The 20,451-nt window shown below is 36.4% G+C and overlaps 2 protein-coding genes across 3 annotated transcripts in view; one reads left to right on the top strand and one right to left on the bottom strand.

Moving 5' to 3' along the window:
- SBF2 (SET binding factor 2) overlaps positions 1-20,451 on the bottom strand; it is a 479,646-nt gene that overhangs the window by 421,019 nt on the left and 38,176 nt on the right. The gene's annotated exons all lie outside the window — the stretch shown is intronic.
- On the top strand, positions 16,511-17,058 carry LOC106971826 (10 kDa heat shock protein, mitochondrial-like). The gene is given in 2 exon segments (XM_015068698.3): positions 16,511-16,802; positions 16,805-17,058. Coding segments are annotated over 2 exon segments (408 nt in total). The 5' UTR covers positions 16,511-16,525; the 3' UTR covers positions 16,936-17,058.

The raw sequence follows: 20,451 nt of genomic DNA, 5'->3' as shown, positions 1-20,451 counted from the left end.
AGGTGTGAGGAGACTGACTTGACAAATAAATGTTCATGCAAAAATTTTATTAAAAGTAAAGAGAACATAAAATATTTCTTTTACTGTCCCTGAGAATCTGTGTTACTCAGAATTACTTAAGTTATATAAATAAAAAACAAAAACAAAAACAAATCACTGGCAATCTTCTAATCTGACCCACATCAGAAGTATGTCTTAAAATACAACTTGAGAATATTATCAAAAATATTTAACTATTTCAATTAACAGAAATAAAAACATTCCTACTTGCATTAAAAAAAGACTTGAATGGAACATTAAATTCTACCAGAAACATGAAAAGGATCTTTTAAACAGACACAGCATTTTGAAAACTCAATTTCCTATCAAGAAAGCAGTTGTCTAAGTGGTATAAGAATGTTCTTTAAAAAATAGTAAACATCTAAATCCTAGACAAAGAGTACTCTCTGTCTCTAAAAAACTAGTTGTAGAGGCTGTATTTGTGCTATTAAAAATAGAGGTTTATTTCCTAATAATTGTTCTATATTTATTTCCTTTATTATCTCTACAGGAGAACAAGATGATAATGATGACATCAGTTTTTTTAAAAAGTGAGAGAGAGCTGTTTTTTGCTTTTGTTTTTGTTTGCTTTCATTTCTTTAATTGTATTAACAGCAATCTTCAATTCATCCATTCTGGCATGGCATGGAAGTTCTTAAAATAACATTCTGTGCAGTTTTCTTCAAACTATCCCAAGGGAAACTATTTTTACTAGTACCCAGGAACATTGCATCATTCTAGTCTCAAACATTTGTAGCAGTTGTAGTAAATTAAAATATGATGCCATTTATTATCTATCAGATAGGCAAAAGTTAAACTGATAATACCAAGAGCTGATAATGGGATTTAAAACAAAAACAAAAAACAGCAGTCATATACCTTACTGGTAGAAGAGTAAATTGATCAAATTTAGAGGTCAATTAGTAATATGTTTCAGAAATTTTTTAAATGTGCATGTTTTTAAAACAACATTTTCATTCCAAAAATTTTATCCAACAGAAATAAGTACTCAGGTGACATACATAAGCCTATTTACTACAACACTGTTGGGTAACACTAAAAAAATTTAAATTACTTCTGTATCATTTGGATATCTGAAATGGGTAATAGGTTAAGTGAATTATAATACAGTCACATATCACAGTCCAGTCATAATAAGCACAATCCATTTTTTCAAGTAACAGTATATAACTATTCAAAATAACATATACCTTTATTTATTAGTACAGAAAGATATCCAAAACATAGTAAATGGGGGTAAAACTCACAAAACAGCATGATAGTATGAGCCAATATTTAAGAAACAAAACATATTTTGTGTGTACAGATCACACGCATTTTTAAGCAGTACATAAACCAAACTATTAACAAAATTACAACTTTTTATTGTCTGTTTTTTTTAAATATGAAATTTATTGTCAAATTGGTTTCCATACAACACCCAGTGCTCATCCCAACAGGTGCCCTCCTCAATACCACTCACCCACCCTCCCTTCCCTCCCATCCCCCCCCCCCATCAAACCTCAGTTTTTTTAAAAGTCTCTTATGTTTTGGCTCCCTCTCTCTCTAACCTTTTTTTTTTCCCCTTCCCCTTCCCCTCCCCACCATGGTCTTCTGTTAAGTTTCTCAGGATCCACAGAGGAATGAAAACATATGGTATCTGTCTTTCTCTGTATAACTTATTTCACTTAGCATCACACTCTCCAGTTCCGTCCACATTGCTACAAAAGGCCATATTTCATTCCTTCTCATTGCCAAGTAGTATTCCATTGTGTATATAAACCACAATTTCTTTATCCATTCGTCAGTTGATGGACATTTAGGCTCTTTCCATACTTTGGCTATTGTTGAAAGTGCTGCTATAAACATTGGGGTACAAGTGCCCCTATGTATCAGCACTCCTGTATCCCTTGGGTAAATTCCTAGCAGTGCTATTGCTGGGTCATAGGGTAGGTCTATTTTCAATTTTTTGAGGAAACTCCACACTGTTTTCCAGAGCGGCTGCACCAGTTTGCATGCCCACCAACAGTGCAAGAGGGTTCCCGTTTCTTCACATCCTCGCCAGCAGCTATAGTCTCCTGATTCGTTCATTTTGGCCACTCTGATTAATGTGAGGTGGTATCTGAGTGTGGTTTTGATTTGTATTTCCCTGATGAGGAGCGACGTTCAGCATCTTTTCATGTGCCTGTTGGCCATCTGGATGTCTTCTTTAGAGAAGTGTCTATTCATGTTTTCTGCCCTTTTCTTCACTGGATTATTTGTTTTTCGGGTGTGGAGTTTGGTGAGTTCTTTATAGATTTTGGATACTAGCCCTTTGTCTGGTATGTCATTTGCAAATATCTTTTCCCATTCCATTGGTTGCCTTTTAGTTTTGTTGATTGTTTCCTTGTCAGTGCAGAAACTTTTTATCTTCATGAGGTCCCAATAATTCATTTTTGCTTTTAATTCCCTTGCCTTTGGGGATGTGTTGAGTAAGAAATTGCTGCGGCTGAGGTCAGAGTGGTTTTTCCCTGCTTTCTCCTCTAGGGTTTTGATGGTTTCCTGTCTCACATTCAGGTCCTTTATCCACTTTGAGTTTATATTCGTGAATGATGTAAGAAAGTGGTCTAGTTTCATTCTTCTGCATGTTGCTGTCCAGTCCTCCCAGCACCATTTGTTAAAGAGACTTTTTTCCATTGGATATTCCTTCCTGCTTTGTCAAAGATTAGTTGGCCATACTTTTGTGGATCTAATTCTGGGGTTTCTATTCTATTCCATTGGTTTATGTGTCTGTTCTTGTGCCAATACCATGCTGTCTTGATGATTACAACTTTGAAGTAGAGGCTAAAGTCTGGGATTGTGATGCCTCCGGCTTTGGTCTTCTTCTTCAAAATTACTTTGGCTATTCAGGGTCTTTTGTGGTTCCATACAAATTTTAGGATTGCTTGTTCTAGCTTCAAGAAGAATGCTGGTGCAATTTTGATTGGGAATGCATTGAATGTGTAGATAGCGTTGGGTAGTATCGATATTTTAACAATATTTATTCTTCCAATCCATGAGCATGGAATGCTTTTCCATTTCTTTATATCTTCTTCAATTTCCTTCATAAGCTTTCTATAGTTCTCAGCATACAGATCTTTTACATCTTTGGTTAGGTTTATTCCCAGGTATTTTATGCTTCTTGGTGCAATTGTGAATGGGATCAGTTTCTTTATTTGTCTTTCTGTTGCTTCATTATTAGTGTATTAGAATGAAACTGATTTCTGTACATTAATTTTGTATCCTGCAACTTTGCTGAATTCATGTATCAGTTCTAGCAGACTTTTGGTGGAGTCTATCGGATTTTCCATGCATAATATCATGTCATCTGGAAAAAGTGAAAGCTTGACTTCATCTTTGCCAATTTTGATGCCTTTGGTTTCCTTTTGTTGTCTGATTGCTGATGCCAGTACTTCCAACACTATGTTATTTTTTTTAAAGAAGTTTTTTTTTTTCAACGTTTATTTATTTTTGGGACAGAGAGAGACAGAGCATGAACGTGGGAGGGGCAGAGAGAGAGGGAGACACAGAATCAGAAACAGGCTCCAGGCTCTGAGCCATCAGCCCAGAGCCCGACGCGGGGCTCGAACTCACGGACCGTGAGATGGTGACCTGGCTGAAGTCGGACGCTTAACCGACTGCGCCACCCAGGCGCCCCCCCAACACTATGTTAAACAACAGCGGTGAGAGTGGCCATCCCTGTCGTCTTCCTAATCTCAGGGAGAAAGCTCTCAGTTTTTCCCCATTGAGGATGATATTAGCTGTGGGCTTCTCATAAATGGCCTTTATGATGTTTAAGTATGTTCCTTCTATCCCAACTTTCTCGAGGGTTTTTATTAAGAATGCTGAATTTTGTCAAATGCTTTTTCTGCATCGATTGGCAGGATCATATAGTTCTTATCTTTTCTTTCATTAATGTGATGTATCACATCGATTGATTTGCAAATGTTGAACCAGCCCTGCAGCCCAGGAATGAATCCCACTTCATCATGGTGAATAATTCTTTTTATATGCTGTTGAATTTGATTTGCTAGTATCTTACTGAGAATTTTTGCATCCATATTCATCAGGGATATTGGCCTGTAGTTCTGTTTTTTTGCTGGGTCTCTGTCTGGTTTGGGAATCAAAGTAATGCTGGCTTCATAGAATGAGTCTGGAAGTTTTCCTTCCCTATTTTTTGGAACAGCCTAAGAAGGATAGGTATTATCTCTGCTTTAAACGTCTGGTAGAATTCCCCTGGGAAGGTATCTGGTCCTGGACTCTTATTTGTTGGGAGATTTTTGATAACTGATTCCATTTCTTTCCTGGTTATGGGTCTGTTCAAGTTTTCTATTTCTTCCTGTTTGAGTTTTGGAAGTGTGTGGGTGCTTAGGAATTTGTCCATTTCTTCCAGGTTGTCCTCTTTGTTGGCATATGTTTGTTGGCATATTTAAGTATGTTCCTTCTATCTCGACTTTCTCGAGGAGGGGAGGCGCAGAGAGAAAGATGAAAGAGAATTCTAAGCATGATCTGCACTGTTAGTGCAGAGCCCAATGTGGGGCTCAAACTCAGAAATGGTGAGATCATGGCCTGACCCAAAATCAAGAGTCAGATGCTCAATGGACTGAGTCACCCAGCCCCCCCTCCCCAAGAAGATCTGTTATTTAAAAAAAACTTTTTTAATGTTTATTTATTTTTGAGAGAGAGACAGACAGACAGAGCATGGGGTGCGGGGAGAGAGAGAGGGAGACACAGAATCCAAAGCAGGCTCCAGGCTCTAAGCTGTCAGCACAGAGCTCACCACAGGGTTCAAACCCACAAACTGTGAGATCATGACCTGACCTGAAGTTGGATGCTTAACTAAGCCACCCAGACGCCCCCATATGGTATTTTTTTTAAGATTTTATTTTAAAGTAACCTCTAAACCCAATGCAGAGCTCGAAATCAAAACCCCAAGATCAAGAGTCACACACTCCACCTACTGGGCCAGCTAGGCACCCCTCTATGGTATTTCTATTTTTTTATTATTATTATTTTTTTAAATTTACATCCAAGTTAGTTAGCACATAGTGCAATAATGATTTCAGGAGTAAAATCCAGTGATTCATCCTACATATTAACACCCAGCACTCATCCCAACAAGTATCTTCCTTAATGCCCCTTACCCATTTAGCCCATCTCCCCACCCACAATTCCTCCAGTAACCCTTAGTTTGTTCTCTGTATTTAAGAGTCTCTTGTGTTTTGACCTCCTTCCTGTTTTTATATTATTTTTGCTTTGCCTCCCTTATGTTCACCTGTTTTGTATCTTAAATTCCACGAGTTAAGTCATATCATATTTGCCTTTCTCTGACAGACTAATTTCACTTAGCATTATATACTCTAGTTCCATCCACATTGTTGTAAATGGTATGGTTTCATTATTTTTCATTGCCAAGTAATACTCCATTCTATATATATCACATCTTCTTTATCCATTCATCCATCGATGGACATTTGGGATCTTTCTGTATTTTGGCTATTGTCGACAGCATTGCTATAAACATTAGGGTGCATGTGCCCCTTCAAAACAGCACACCTGTTTCCCTTGGATAAATACCTAGTAGTACAATTGCTGGGTTGTAGAGTAGTTCCATTTTTAAGTTTTTGAGGAACCTCCGTACTGTTTTCCAGAGTGGCTGTACCAGTTTGCATTCCCACCAACGGTGCAAGAGGGTTCCTCTTTCTCCACATCCTCGCCAACATCTGTCATTACCTGAGTTGTTAATTTTAGCCATTTGACTGCTGTGAGGTGCCATCTCATTGTGGTTTTGACTTGTATTTCCCTGATGATGAGTGATGTTGAGAATTTTTTCATGTGTCTGTTAGCCATCTGGATGTCTTCTTTAGAAAAGTGCCTATTCATGTCTTTTGCCCATTTCTTCACTGGATTATGATCTTCTCCCATTCCATCGGTTGCTTTTTAGTTTTGCCGATTGTCTCCTTCACCATGCAGAAGTTTTTTATCTTGATGAGGTCCCAAGAGTTCATTTTTGCTTTTGTTTCCCTTGACTCCAGAGACATGTTGAGTAGGAAGTTGCTGCGACCAAGGTCAAAGAGGTTTTTGCCTGCTTTCTCCTTGACGATTTTGATGGCTTCCTGTCTTATGCTTAAATATTTCATCCATTTTGAGTTTATTTTTGTGTATGGTGTAAGAAACTGGCCCAGGTTCATTCTTCTGCATGTTGCTGTCCAGTTTTCCTAACACCATTTGCTGAAGAGACTGTCTTTATTCCATTGGATATTCTTTCCTGCTTTGTCAAAGACTAGTTGGCCATATGTTTGTGGGTCCATTTCAGGGTTCTCTATTCTGTTCCACTGATCTGAGTGTCTGTTTTTGTGCCAATACCATACTGTCTTGATGATTATAGCTTTATAACACATTTTGAAGTCTGGAATTTTGATGCCTCCAGCTTTGGTTTTCTTTTTCAGGATTGCTTTGGCTATTTGAGGTCTTTTGTGGTTCCATACAAATTTTAGGATTGTTTGTTCTACCTCTGTGAAGAATGCTGTTGTTATTTTGATTGGAATTGCATTGAATATGTATGATTGCTTTGGGTAGTATCAACATTTTAATATTTGTTCTTCCAATCCATGAGCATGGATTATATTTCTATTTTTTTGTATCTTCAATTTCTTTCATAAACTTTCTATAGTTTTCAGTCTACAGATTTTATACTTCTTTGGTTAGGTTTATTCCTAGGTATTTTATTGGTTTTGATGCAATTGTAAATAGGATCAACTCCTTGATTTCTCTTTTTGCTGCTTCATTATTGGTGTATAAAAATGCAACCGATTTCTGTGCATTGATTTTATACTGCAACTTTGCTGAATTCATGGATCAGTTCTAGCAGTTTTCTGGTAGAATCTTTTGGGGTTTCCACACAGAGTATCATGTCATCTGTGAAGAGGGAAAGTTTGACTTCCTCCTGGCCAATGTGGATGCTTTTTATTTCTTTGTGTTGTCTGACTGCTGAGGCTAGGACTTCCAGTGCTATGATGAATTAACAGTGGTGACAGTGGACATCCTTGTTGTGTGGTATTTCTCTTTTTAACTTTTTGAAAGACCTCCATACTTTTTCACAAATGTTAGCACCCACCAACAGTGCACAACGATTCCCTTTTCTCCATATCTTCAACACCTGTTATTTCTTGTCCTTTTGATACCAGCCATTCTGACTGGTATGAGGTGATATTTCATTGTGGTTTTGATTTGCATTTCCCTGATGATTAATGATATTGAGCATCTTTTCATGTGTCTGTTGATCATCTGTATGTCTTCTTTCAAAAAAAATGTCTATTGAGGTCCTCTGCCCATTTTTTAATTGGATTTTTTGTTTTTTTGGTGTTGAGTTGTATAAATTTTTTGTGTATTTTTTTGATACTAAACTTTATTGGATATATTATTTGCAAATATCTCCCTCCATTCACTACCTTGCCTTTTTGTTTTGTTGATGGTTTCCTTTGCTATACAAAAGCTTTTTATTTTGGTGTAATCCAATAGCATATTGTCACTTTTGTTTGTCTTGACTGAGGAGACAGATCCATAAATATGTTGCTAAGGCCAATGTCCAAAAGAATATTGCTTATGTTTTCTTTTTGGAGTTTTATAGTTTCAGGTCTCACATTTAGGTCTTTAATCCATTTTGAGTTTATTTTTATGTAAGGTGTAAGAAAGTGGTCCAGTTTGATTCTTTTGCATGTAGCTGTCCAGTTTTCCCAATGCCATTTATTGAAGAGACTATCTTTTCCCCATTGTATAGTCTTACCTCATTTATCATAGATTAATTTACCATACATGTATGGGTTTACTTCTGAGCTCTCTATCCTGTTCCAATGATCTATGTTTCTATTTTTGTACCAGTACCATACTGTTTTAATTACTATAGCTTTGTAGTATAACTTGAAATCTGGAATGATACCTCCAGTTTTGTTCTTCATTCTCAAGACTGTTTTGTATATTTGATGTCTTTCATAGTTCCATGCAAATTTTAGTATTATTTTTTCTCATTCTGTGAAAAATGCTATTGGCATTTTGATAGGGATTGCACTGAATCTGTAGGTTGCTTTGGGTAGTATAAATATTTTAAGAATATTATCTGAACCCAAGAAGATGGTATATCTTTCTATTACTTTGTGTTATCTTCAATTTTGTTCATCAATGTCTTACAGGTTTCAGAGTATAGGTCTTTCACCTCCTTAATTAAATATATTCCTATGTATTTTACTATTTATGGTGCAGTTGTAAGTGGGAGTGTTTTCTCTTTCATTATTTCATTATTAGTGTATAGAGATGCAACAAATATCTTGTATTAATCTTGTATCCACAACTTTACTTAATTCATTTATCAGTTCTAATAGTTTTTTCATGAAGTCTTTAGGGTTTTCTACATTAAGTATCATGTCATCTGCAAATAATGAGTTTTACTTCTTCCTTACCAGTCTGGATGTGTTTTCTTTCTTTTTCTTGTCTAATTGCTGCAGTCACGACTTCCAGTACTAGGCTGAATAAAAGTGGTGAGAGGTCATCCTTGTCTTGTCCCTGATCTTAGACTAAAAGCTTTCAGTTTTTCACCCTTGAGATATGTTCCCTCTAAAACCCACTTTGTTGTAAGCTGTTATCATGAACAAATACTGTATTTTGTCAAATGCTTTTTCTGCATCTATTGAAATAAGCGTATGGTTTTTCCTCTTGTTAATGTGAAGTATTGGATTAATTTGTGAATACTGAACCACCCACTGTACCTCTGGAATAAATTCCACTTGATCATGAATGAATTTTTAAATGTATCCATGAATTTGGTTTGTTAATAATTTTTTGAGGATTTTTGCATCTGTGTTCATCAGAAATATTGGCCTCTCTTTTTTTGTAGTGTCTTTGACCAGTTTTGCTATTAGGGTAATGCTGGCCTCATAGAATGAATTGGGAAGTTTTCCTTTCTCTTCTATTTTTTGGAACCTGTTGAGGAGAACAGGTATTAAGTCATCTTTAAATGTTGGGTAGAGTTTGCCTGTAAAGCAATCTGATCCTGGACTTTCCTTTGTTGGAAGTTCTTTTATTACTGATTCAATTTCATTACTAGTAATCAATCTGTTCAGATTTTCTCTCTCTTCCTGATTCCATTTTAGAAGATTGTATGCTAGGAATTTATCCATTTATTCTAGGTTGTCCAATTTGTTGACACATAACTTTTCATAATACTCTCATAATTCTTTGTATTTCTGTGGTGTCAATTGTCATTCCTCCACCTTCAATTCTGATTTTATTTATCTTTTTTTCTTCATGAGTCTGACCAAAGGTTTACCAACTTGTCTCAAAGAAAAGATTGGTGTCATTGAGCTTTTCTTTTTATTTATTTATTTATTTATTTATTTATCTATCTATCTATTTATCTATTTCCACTCTAATCTTTATTATTTCCTTCCCTCTACTATTTTTGAGCTCTGTTTGTTCTTTTTTCTAGCTCCTTTAGGTTGTTAGAGATTTTTTCTTTTTCTTGAGGTAGGCCTATATCACTATAAACACATTTTAGAACTGCTTTTGCTGCATCCCAAAGATTTTGAACCATTTGTTTTCATTTTCATTTGTCTCCATGTATTTTTAATTTCCTCTTTGACTTCTTTGTTGACCCATTCGCTGTTTAGCAGCATATTATTTGACCTATACATGTTTTTTTTACAATTTTCTTTTAACTGATTTCTAATTTCATGCTATTGTTGTCAAAAAGATGCCTGACACAATTTCAATCTTCTTAAATTTACTGAGATTTGTTTTGTGGCCTAACATGTGATCTATCCTGAAGAATGTTGCACATGCACTTGAATGTGTATTTTGCTGTTTGGGCATAGAATGTTCTGTATATATAGATATGTTAGGTCTATTGGTCAAATGTGTCATTCAAAGCCACTGTTTTCATTAATTTTCTGTCTGGGTGATGTATCCATTGATGTAAGTGAGGTGTTAAGCTCCCCTTCTATCATTGTATTACTGTCTATTTCTTCCCTTATGCCTATTTAATACTGCTTTACGAATTCAGGTGCTCCTATGTTGAGTGCATAGATATTTACAATTACTATATCCTGTTTGATTGGTCCTTTTATCATTACGTAGTGTCTTTGTCTCTTGCTACAGTCTTTGTTTTAAAGTCTATTTTGTCTGACTACCCATCATCAGGGAAATATAAATCAAAACCACAATGAGATATCACCTCACACCTGTCAGAATGACTAAAATTAACAACTCAGGAAACAACAGATGTTGGTGAGGATACAGAGAAAAGGGAACACTTTTGCACTGTTGGTAGGAATGCAAACTGGTGCAGCCACTATGGAAAATATGAAGGTTCCTCAAAAAATTAAAAGCAGAATGGCCCTATGACCCAGCAATTGCACTTCTGGGTATTTATCCAAAGGATACAAAAATGCTGATTCGAAGGGGAACGTGCACCCCAATGTTTATAGCAGCACTATTGACAACAGCCAAAGTATGGAAAGAGCCCAAATGTCCACTGACTGATGAATGGATAAAGAAGATGTGGGGTGTGTGTATACATACACACACACACACACACACACACACACACACTGAATATTACCTGGCAATCAAAAAATGAAATCTTGCCATTTGCAACAATGTAGATGAAACTACAAAGTAAGTCAGTGAAAGAAACACAAATAATATGGTTTCACGCATATGTGGAATTTAAGAAACAAAACAGATGAGCATAGAGGGAGGGAAGGAAAAATAAGATAAAAACAGAGAGGGAGGCAAACCATAAGAGGCTCTTAAATCAGAACAAACTGAAAGTTGCTGGAGGGGAGTTAGTGGGGGGGGATGGGCTGAGTGACAGGAATTAAGTTGGGATGAGCACTGGGTGTTTATGTAAGTGATAAATCACTAAATTCCACTCCTGAAACAATTACTACACTATACATTAACTAACTGGGATTTAAATTAAAACCAAATAAATAAGGGGGTGCCTGGGTGGTTCAGTGGGTTGAGCATCTGACAGTTCATGAGTTCAAGCTCTGCATCAGGCTATCTGCTGTCAGCATGGAGTCTGCTTCAGATCCTCTGTCCCTCTCTCTGCACCTCTCCCACTCAAGCTCTCCCCTCTCAAAAACAAACATTTAAAAGGAAGGAAGGAAGGAAGGAAGGAAGGAAGGAAGGAAGCCAGCCTATTTTGTCTGATAAGCATTGCTACCCTGGCCTTTTTTTCCCCCCACTTCCATTTGCATGGTATATGTTTTTCCATCCCTTTACTTTCATTCTGTATGTGTCTTTCAGTCTGAAATTAGTCTCTTGTAGGCAACATCTAGATGGGTCTTGTTTTTTTATCCATTTGGTCACCCTATGTCTTTTGAGTGTAACACTAATCCATTTACATTTAAAGTAATTATTTATAGTTATGTACTTACTACCATTTTATTAGTTGTTCTTTGGTTGTTTTTGTAGTTCTTCCGTATTCCTTTCTTCTTCTCTTGCTCTCTCACCTTATGGTTTTATGGCTTTCTCTAGTGTTATGCTTGGATTCCATTCTCTCTCTCTCTCTCTCTCTTTTTTTTTTTAATTAAACTCTCCCCAAAGTAGGGCTTGAACTTGTGACTCCAAACTCACAACCCTGAGATCAAGAGTCATGCTCCACTAACTAAGCCAGCCAAGCGCCCTTCCATTCTCTTTATTTTTTGTGTATGTATTACAAGTTTTTGATTTTGGTTACCACTTGGTTAGTATACAACATCTTAAGTGCACAGTGGTCTCTATTTAGTTGACTGTCACTTACATTTGAACACATCCTAAAAGCACTAAATTATTACTCTCTTCTCCAATGTTTTATGTAGATGATGTCATATTTTTCATCTTTTTATTTTGTGTATCCCTTGGGTAATTTTTGTGGACATAACTGATTTTACTACTTTTGTGTTTTAACCACCATACTGGCTTTATAAGTAATTAATTTACTACCTTTAATACAATTGCTTTTACCTGTGACATTTTTTCCTTTTGTAATTTTCTTCCTTCTTATGGCCTTTTCTTTACACTTAAAGAATTCCCTTTAACATTTCCTGAAAGGCTGATTTAGTGATGATAAATTTCTTTAACTTTTGTTTGGGAAATTCTTTATCTCTCCTTCTATTCTGAAGGATAATCTTGCTGAGCAGAGTGTTCTTGCTTGTAGGTTTTTTCCCTTTCAGCACTCTGAATATATCATGCCACTCCCTTCTGGCCTGAAAAGTTTCTGCTGAAAAATCAACTGGCAGACTTATGCAGTTTCTCTTGTATCATCCTGTAATCATCTCAGTACTTAAAACTGAATTAAAGTGATACAGAATCACTAGTGTCTCTAGTCGCCTGCTAGAAGCAACCATAAATGTCTACACTTAAACCTTAAGTTATCTCTATAACTTTTCTATTCATAACATTCAATATAAGTCAAATATGACTAGGCATAAAAGGAAAGAGTTTTTAGTTGTTTTTTTGATGTTTATTTTTTATTTTTGAGAGAGAGAGAGACAGTGCGAGCAGGGAGCAGGGAAAGGGCAAAGAGACAAGGAGACAGAATCCGAAGCAGACTCTAGGCTCTGAACTGTCAAAACAGAGACCGATGTGGGGCTCAGACTCACAAACCGTGAGATTATGACCTAAGCCGAAGTCAGATGCTTAACCAATTGAGCCACCCAGGCTCAGAAAGATCTGAGAAAGATCCAGAAAGATCTTTTTTTAAAGCAACAATAGATTCCCCGACAGGGATCCAGAAAATACAGTTATCAGAAACAGACTAAAAAATATCCATGCCTTATGCCCATGCATAGACCTCTATAAGAATGTTCCTTAGCACCTTTATTTATTGTAATAGCCAAAAACCAGAAACAACCGAAATGTCCTTCAATAGATAAATGGATCAACAAACTTAGATACATACATACAACAGAATACTCAGCAATAAAAAGAAACTATTTAATACACACAGCCACATGGATGAGTCTCAAAATAATTATTCAAAGTGAAAGAAGTTCCCCAAAAAGTACATACTGTACATTTCCAAAAATACAAGTAATTTGTAGCAACAGAAAGCAGATCAGTGGTTACTTAGGGACAGGGAATAGCAGGGGTGAAAGCAATAGGAAGCAAGAATTATAAAGACACATGAAGAAACTTACAGGAGTAATGATTATGATTATGTTGATTGTGGTGATGATCATACATATCAAAACTCATCACACTGCACATTTTAAAGATGTGCAGTTTATTTTACATCCATTGTATCTCAATAAACCTGAAAAAAAAACATGCTAAATGTGTTCAAGGAAATAAAAGGCATAAGTGACAAAATCATCAAAGAACCAAATAAATAATCTAATACTGGAGCATACAATTAACCAAAATTAAGAATTCCATGGGTGGGATTAACAGCAGCTCAGAATATAGATCAAAAGAAAATATACAGAATAAAACACAAAGAGACAAAAGGATAAAATATAACAAAAACAAAAGGAAGGGTGCAAGAGACAGAGGAGGGTATAGTGGGAAAATCAAAAATTCCAAAAGGAGGAAGAAAATGGGACAGAAGAACATGCAAAGTGATAATGGCTTAAAATTCTTAAAAAATGATTTTAATCATCATGATAGAGATACAAGAAGCCCAATGAAATTCAAGCAAATAAGTACAAAGAAAATCATACTACGTTCAAAGACAAAGACAAAGGGAAAAAATGCTTAAAGCAACTAGAGGAAGGAAACAGATTACCTTCATGGAAAAAAAATTAGACTGTCTGCTCCCTTCAATAATAGAAACCAAAACACAACAGAAACACATCCTCAAACTGCTGAATGATAATAACTAATAGAATTCTATTCCCTGAAAAAAATATCTTTCAAGCATAATGTGAAATAAACACTTTCAAACAAGAACAGAGCATTCTTAGAATTCCCACAAAGAGGGGCGCCTGGGTGGCTCAGTTGGTTAAGCATCCAACTTCAGTTCAGGTCATGATCTCACACTCCGTGAGTTCGAGCCCCGTGTCGGGCTCTGTGCGGACTGCTCGGAGCCTGGAGCCTGCTTCAGATTCTGTGTCTCCCTCTCTCTCTGCCCCTCCCCTGCTCATGCTCTGTCTCTGTCTCAAAAATAAATAAAAACATTAAAAAAAAAAATTCCCACAAAGAAAACTCAGTATAATTATTTTGAGACTCTTTTATGTGATTGTGTATAACAATAGTTTGTTCCTTTTGGAGGCAACTAAGAGGCTCAGTTGCTTAAGCATCCAACTTCAGCTCAGGTCATGATCTCATGGTTCTTGGGTTTGAGCCTTGCTTCGGGCTCTCTACTGTCAGCACAGAGCCCACTTCAGATCCTCAGTCTCCCTCTCTCTCTCCCCCTCCCCTACTCATGCATGCATGCATTCTCTCTCTCTCTCTCTCTCAATAATAAACATTAAAAACAAATAGAAGTTAAAAAATAAAATAAAATAAAATAAAATAAAATAAAATAAAATAAAATAAAATAAAATAAAATAAAATAAAATGTTTGTGGGGCACCTGGGTGGCTCAGTCGGTTAAGTGTCTGACTTTTAATTTTGGCTCATCACTAGGTCATGATCTCATGTTTCATGAAATCAAGCCCCACATTGGGCTCTGTGCTGACAGTGCAGAGCCTGTTTGGGACTCTCTCTCTCTCTCTCTCTCTCTCTCTCTCTCTCTCTGCTCCTCCCCCACTCGTTCTCTCCCCCCACCCTCGAAAATAAAGTTTAAAAAAAATTTTTAATAAAAATAATAAAAATAGTTTGTTCCTTTTTATTGCTGAGTAGTATTCGACTGTATATATGGATATACCTCAATTTGTTTATACATTCATCTGATTAAAGACATTTGGCTTGCTCCTACTTTGGCACTATTACAAATAAAGTTTGCTTCAAGCAGAAGAAAATTTATGCCAGATGAAGTCTTTAGAGAAGCAGGAAGGGGGGAAAAAAAAAAGGAGTAACAGAAAGAATAAATTGTAAGTAAACCTAAATGAATACTGACTGTTCTATATGGCTTAAATCTTTTTTTAATCTTTTAAAATTTTATTTTATTTTGGAGTGGGGAGGGAAGGGGGTAGAGGGAGAGAGAGAAAGAATCTAAAGCATTCCCCAAGCTCAGAGCAGAGCCTGATGCAGAGCTCAATCCCACAACCCTGGGACTGTGACCTGAGCCAAAATCAAGAGTCAGATATTCAACCGACTGAGCCATCCACGCACCCCTACAGGATTTAAATTTTAAACAAAACTAAACTATAGTAGCAGCATACAAGTCAGGAGGGATAAATGGTGTTAAAGTATTCCAAGGTCTTTGCACTAGCAGGAAGAAGATAAAAGTATATTACTAACATTTTATAACTTGGAGAACATTCAGTAGTAATCATAAAGAAATGTGAGACATTTCATTCTTAAATTCAATAAACACTTATTGAATGCCTTTTATCTGCCAGGCACAAAACTATGTGCACTATGTATGTATAGTGGTAAACAGAATAAACTACAAATAACTCAAAGTCTATCAATAGTAGAATGGATAAATGCATTGTGGTTTGTTCATAAACTGGAATACTACACAACAATAAAAAACCACAACTGCATACAACATAGATGAACCTCAAAATATAATGTTGAGTGACAGAAGAAACAAAAGAATATTTACCATATTCATATTTACTATATTCATATACATATGAAGTACAAACACAGGCTAGAGTAATCTATGGAATTAGAAATCAGAACAGTGTATCTCTGGAGAGGAGGAAGGGTTAATGATTGGAAAAGAGCATAATTAGGGCTTCTAGGGTACTAATAATGGTCTATTTCTTAAATTGAATGGTGTTTATATGAGTATATTCATTTTGAAGATTATTTACTGAGCTGTGCAGTTTGCATACTCTCGTGCATACATGCTGTAATTTTTTTTTAATTTTTTTTTTAACGTTTATTTATTTTTGAGACAGAGAGAGACAGAGCATGAACGGGGGAGGAGCAGAGAGAGAGGGAGACACAGAATCGGAAGCAGGCTCCAGGCTCTGGGCCATCAGCCCAGAGCCCGATGCGGGGCTCGAACTCACGGACCGTGAGATCGTGACCTGAGCTGAAGTCGGATGCTCAACCGACTGATCCACCCAGGCGCCCCAATACATGCTGTAATTTAATAAAAGCTTTTTAAAAGATGGTGCAGTCTCCATTTACCAACATGGAAAACTTTAGAACATATTCTGAGGAAATTAACTTCTGAGAAAAAGAAGAAACTACTGAATAGCAGTTTCATCCCTTTTTTATAAAAAATATGCTGCATATATATACATTATGCTCAAGAGAATTCTGGGAGGGTGCACAAGAAAATATCAGTAATAGTTATACCTGAGTGGCATAAATATGGGTGGTGTGTTTCTTCCCATACAGGTCTGTCTTTTAAATTTACAATAAACATGGAGCTTTTCCCACGTTCACGTGGCCCGGGGGTCAGACTGCGGGTCTCACTGCAGCCGCGGCAACTCCAGAGCAGAGTAGGAACTGCAGCGGCCAGAGTCATGGCAGGACAAGCGTTTAGGAAGTTTCTTCCCCTCTTTGACAGAGTTTTAGTTGAAAGGAGTGCAGCTGAAACTGTAACCAAAGGAGGCATTATGCTTCCAGAAAAATCTCAAGGAAAAGTTTTGCAAGCAACAGTAGTAGCTGTTGGATCAGGCTCTAAAGGAAAGGGTGGAGAGATCAACCAGTCAGTGTGAAAGTTGGAGGTAAAGTTCTTCTCCCAGAATACGGAGGCACCAAAGTAGTTCTAGATGACAAGGATTATTTCTTATTTAGAGATGGTGACATTCTTGGAAGGTATGTAGACTGAAATAAATCATTACTGAAATGGCATGAAGTGAAGCTGCCCATTCCAGTGAAGTTGTGAAATCTTTCATCATGTAAATAATTCTCATGTCTCTCTTTTATAATAAACTAATAGTATCCCCCAAAATTTTTTTTAATAAATTTACAATAAACATGGAAATCTTACATAATAAATATATTTGATAAGTAACTATAAAAGAACAATAGCCCTTTTATCCTCTTTATTATAAAAATAATTCTCCTTCAGGGTGCCAGGGTGGCTCAGTCAGTTAAGCGTCTGACTCTTGATTTCAGCTCAGGTCATGATCTTGTGGTTTGTGAGTTCAAGCCCTGCATTGGGCTTTGTGCTGACAGTACAGAGTCTGCTTGGGATTCTCTCTCTCTCCCTCTCTCTCTACCCCTCTCTGCTCTGCTCTCACTCCCACTCTCAAAATAAATAAATTTTAAAAATTACAAAAAAATAAAATAAAAATAATTCTCCTTCAAACCGATGATTGCCAGAGGAAAAGCAGGTGGGGTTATGGGCAAAATGAGTGAAGAGGAGGAAGAGGTAGAGGCTTCCAGTAATGGAATTAACAGGTCATGAAAATAAAAGGTACAGTTTAGGGAATATACTCACTTGTACTGTAATAGCATTGTATGGTGACAGATGGTAGCTACACTTGTGGTGGGCACAGCATAACTATAAACTTGTTGAATCACTGCATTGTACATCTGAAACTAATGTAACATTGTATGTCAACTATATTCAAATAAAAATAAAAACAGAAAATAATTCTCCTTTAAATAAAAGATCAAAGCCAAATGGGAACAGAAATGCTCTGCTTTCGCTGACAATTTACTAACATAACACTACAGTCCAAACAGCAGGACTATTCTTTCTGTCTTTGTTGTTATTGCTATTAAAATAATTTTAAAAGCTTTTTATGGACTTAAGCATTTGTCACAAGCTTCATTCCAAGCTTTGGCCTTCTCCACACTATTTTTACACTCTGGTGTCTCTCTTTTATAGTCATCTCTATTTATATGGCTGCCCTTCCCTTTCCTATGTCCTTTCAATATCTTCATTCATCAGCCCTCGCATCTTGGGGCACCTGACTGGCTCATTTGGTAGCCTGCAACTCTTGATCTCAGGGTCGTGACTTTGGGCCCCACATTGGACATGGAGCCTACTTAAGAAAAGAAAAAGGAAAAAAAAAGATGCACTCTCATCTTATTTTACCTTCTTTTCTTCTCACAGGCAATACCCCATGATTTTTTAAGAATATTTTTTTCTTCAAAGAGCCAGAAACCAGAAGATTAAAATTTCACCAATTCTGCCATATCCAAACATCACATTCAGATGTCTCCTAGCTCTCCTGATCACTAAAAGATATAACTTTTATAGCTAACTATAAAACACTGCAAACCCTTACAATGCAGTTACCCAATATTCAACACTTTATGTGCTTCATTTTGGGGTTTTCCTAAAAGTGCTTTGACCAAACCTTTAAACAGTAAAATAAAATGCACAAATATTTACCATAAAAATTTATTATTATTTAATTTTACATGTATTACATAAAATTTGTAAAATGAGAAAAAAATGCACATGTCATTCTACCACTCTAATAAAACTTATTTTGGTGTACTTCCTCATTTCATCTATTTTCATTTGTTTTTTTGTTTCAGAACTGTAATTACTTTGCATGCATGATTTTGGTATTTGGCTTTTTACCCCCAACTATACCATAATCATCTCTCCATGTTTCTATATGGCCCTACTATACATCATTTTTCATTATAATTGTTCCACTGTTGCTAAACATTATGGTGGTCTCCACTACTTAGCTACTATAAATAATGCTACAACAAACATCATTAGATACTAAGTTTTGCATATTTTGTACCATATTCTTAGGTTAGATTCAAAGTCTTCCTTAAGGTATCATGAAAAGGTAGTACTTGAATTAAAGGATAGAAGATTTTTGAATAGAGAGGAGAAAGACAGAACAAACAAGGCCCTGAATCTGACCTCTGTGGGAAATACAGAATGGTTCAGTTTGGCTGATGTATTATATATCATCTATAAAGGAAAACAATAACAATAAAAATTGGAAATGTGTTCAAGAGAGATAATGAAAGAATTTTATTAAGTAGACAACAGAGTGGGGGATGCCTGGCTGGCTCAGTCAATAAAGCATGCTACTCTTGATCTTAAGGTTGTGAGTTTGAGCCCCATGTTGAATATAGAGATTAAAATCTTAAAAAAAAAAAAAGTTGACAATGGAGAGTAACTAAAGTGTTTTTCTTTTTAAAATAATATACAGGTTAATGCAACTGATATGTATTTCACAAAATTAATAAAAATCTTAAGTGATGCTGAATGTGTAAGTAGTACTTCCAAATTTTTTATCTGAAGACCTCTCTTTTGTTTTTGTTTTTGTTTTAGAGAGAGAGCGAGCGAGAGAGAGAGAGAGAGAGAGAGTGGAGGAGAGGGACAAAGGGAGAAAGAGAGAATTCCAAGCAGGCTCCAAGCCCAGTGTGGAGCCCAACATGGGGCTCAATCCCAAGACACTGGGATCATGACCTACGGGGAAATTGAGTCAGATGCTAAACCAACTGAATCAGCCAGGTGTCCCTGGAGATCTATCTTAAATCATAAAATTATAGGGCTGCCTGGGTGGCTCAGTTGGCTAAGCATCTGATTTTGGCTCAGGACATGATCTCACAGTTTGTGGGTTGGAGCACTGTGTCAGGCTCTGTGCTGACAGCTCGGAGCCTGGAGCCTGCTTTGGATTCTGGGTCTCCCTCACTCTCTCTGCCCTTCCCCTGCTTGTGCTCTGTCTCTCTCTCTCTCTCTCTCTCTCAAAAAATAAACATTAAAAAAAATTTTAATCATAAAATTATAAACCATTCTCTGTATCAGAACTTTCGTTACCCTTCAATCTTTTTCAGAAACCCCTTCTAAAAAGTGAGTTAATTCAAGAGAATGAGAAGACAAGCCACAGACTGGGAAATAAATATCCATAAGCAATATATCTGATAAATGACTGTTACCAAAAATATGCAAAGGGGTGCCTGGATGGCTGAGTTGGCTAAGGGTCCAATTCTTGGTTTCAGCTCAGGTCATGATCTCACATGGAAGATGGAGCCCCAGCATCAGGCTCTGGAATCGAGCTCAGTTCATAGAATCGAGCCCCAGCATCAGGCTCTGAGCTGACAGCATGGAGCCTGCTTGGGATCCTCTCTCTCCCTCTCTTCCTGCCCCTCCCCTGCTTGTGCTCTCCCCCTCCAAAATAAATAATTAAACTTAAATATATATATATACATATATATGTATATATATATATATGTATATATATACATATATATAGATATAGATAGATACATATATATAGATATAGATAGATACACAAAGAACTCTTAAAATTCAACAATAAGAAAATGGACAACCCAGTAATTTTTAAATGGGCAAAAGACTTGAAGAGATACCTCACCAAAGATGATATGCAGATGCAGCAATAAGCATATAAAAAAC

The sequence above is a fragment of the Acinonyx jubatus genome, chromosome D1 (genome assembly GCF_027475565.1).
Source record: "Acinonyx jubatus isolate Ajub_Pintada_27869175 chromosome D1, VMU_Ajub_asm_v1.0, whole genome shotgun sequence".
NCBI lineage: Eukaryota > Metazoa > Chordata > Mammalia > Carnivora > Felidae > Acinonyx > Acinonyx jubatus.
This window is presented reverse-complemented; position numbering and strand designations above follow the sequence as displayed.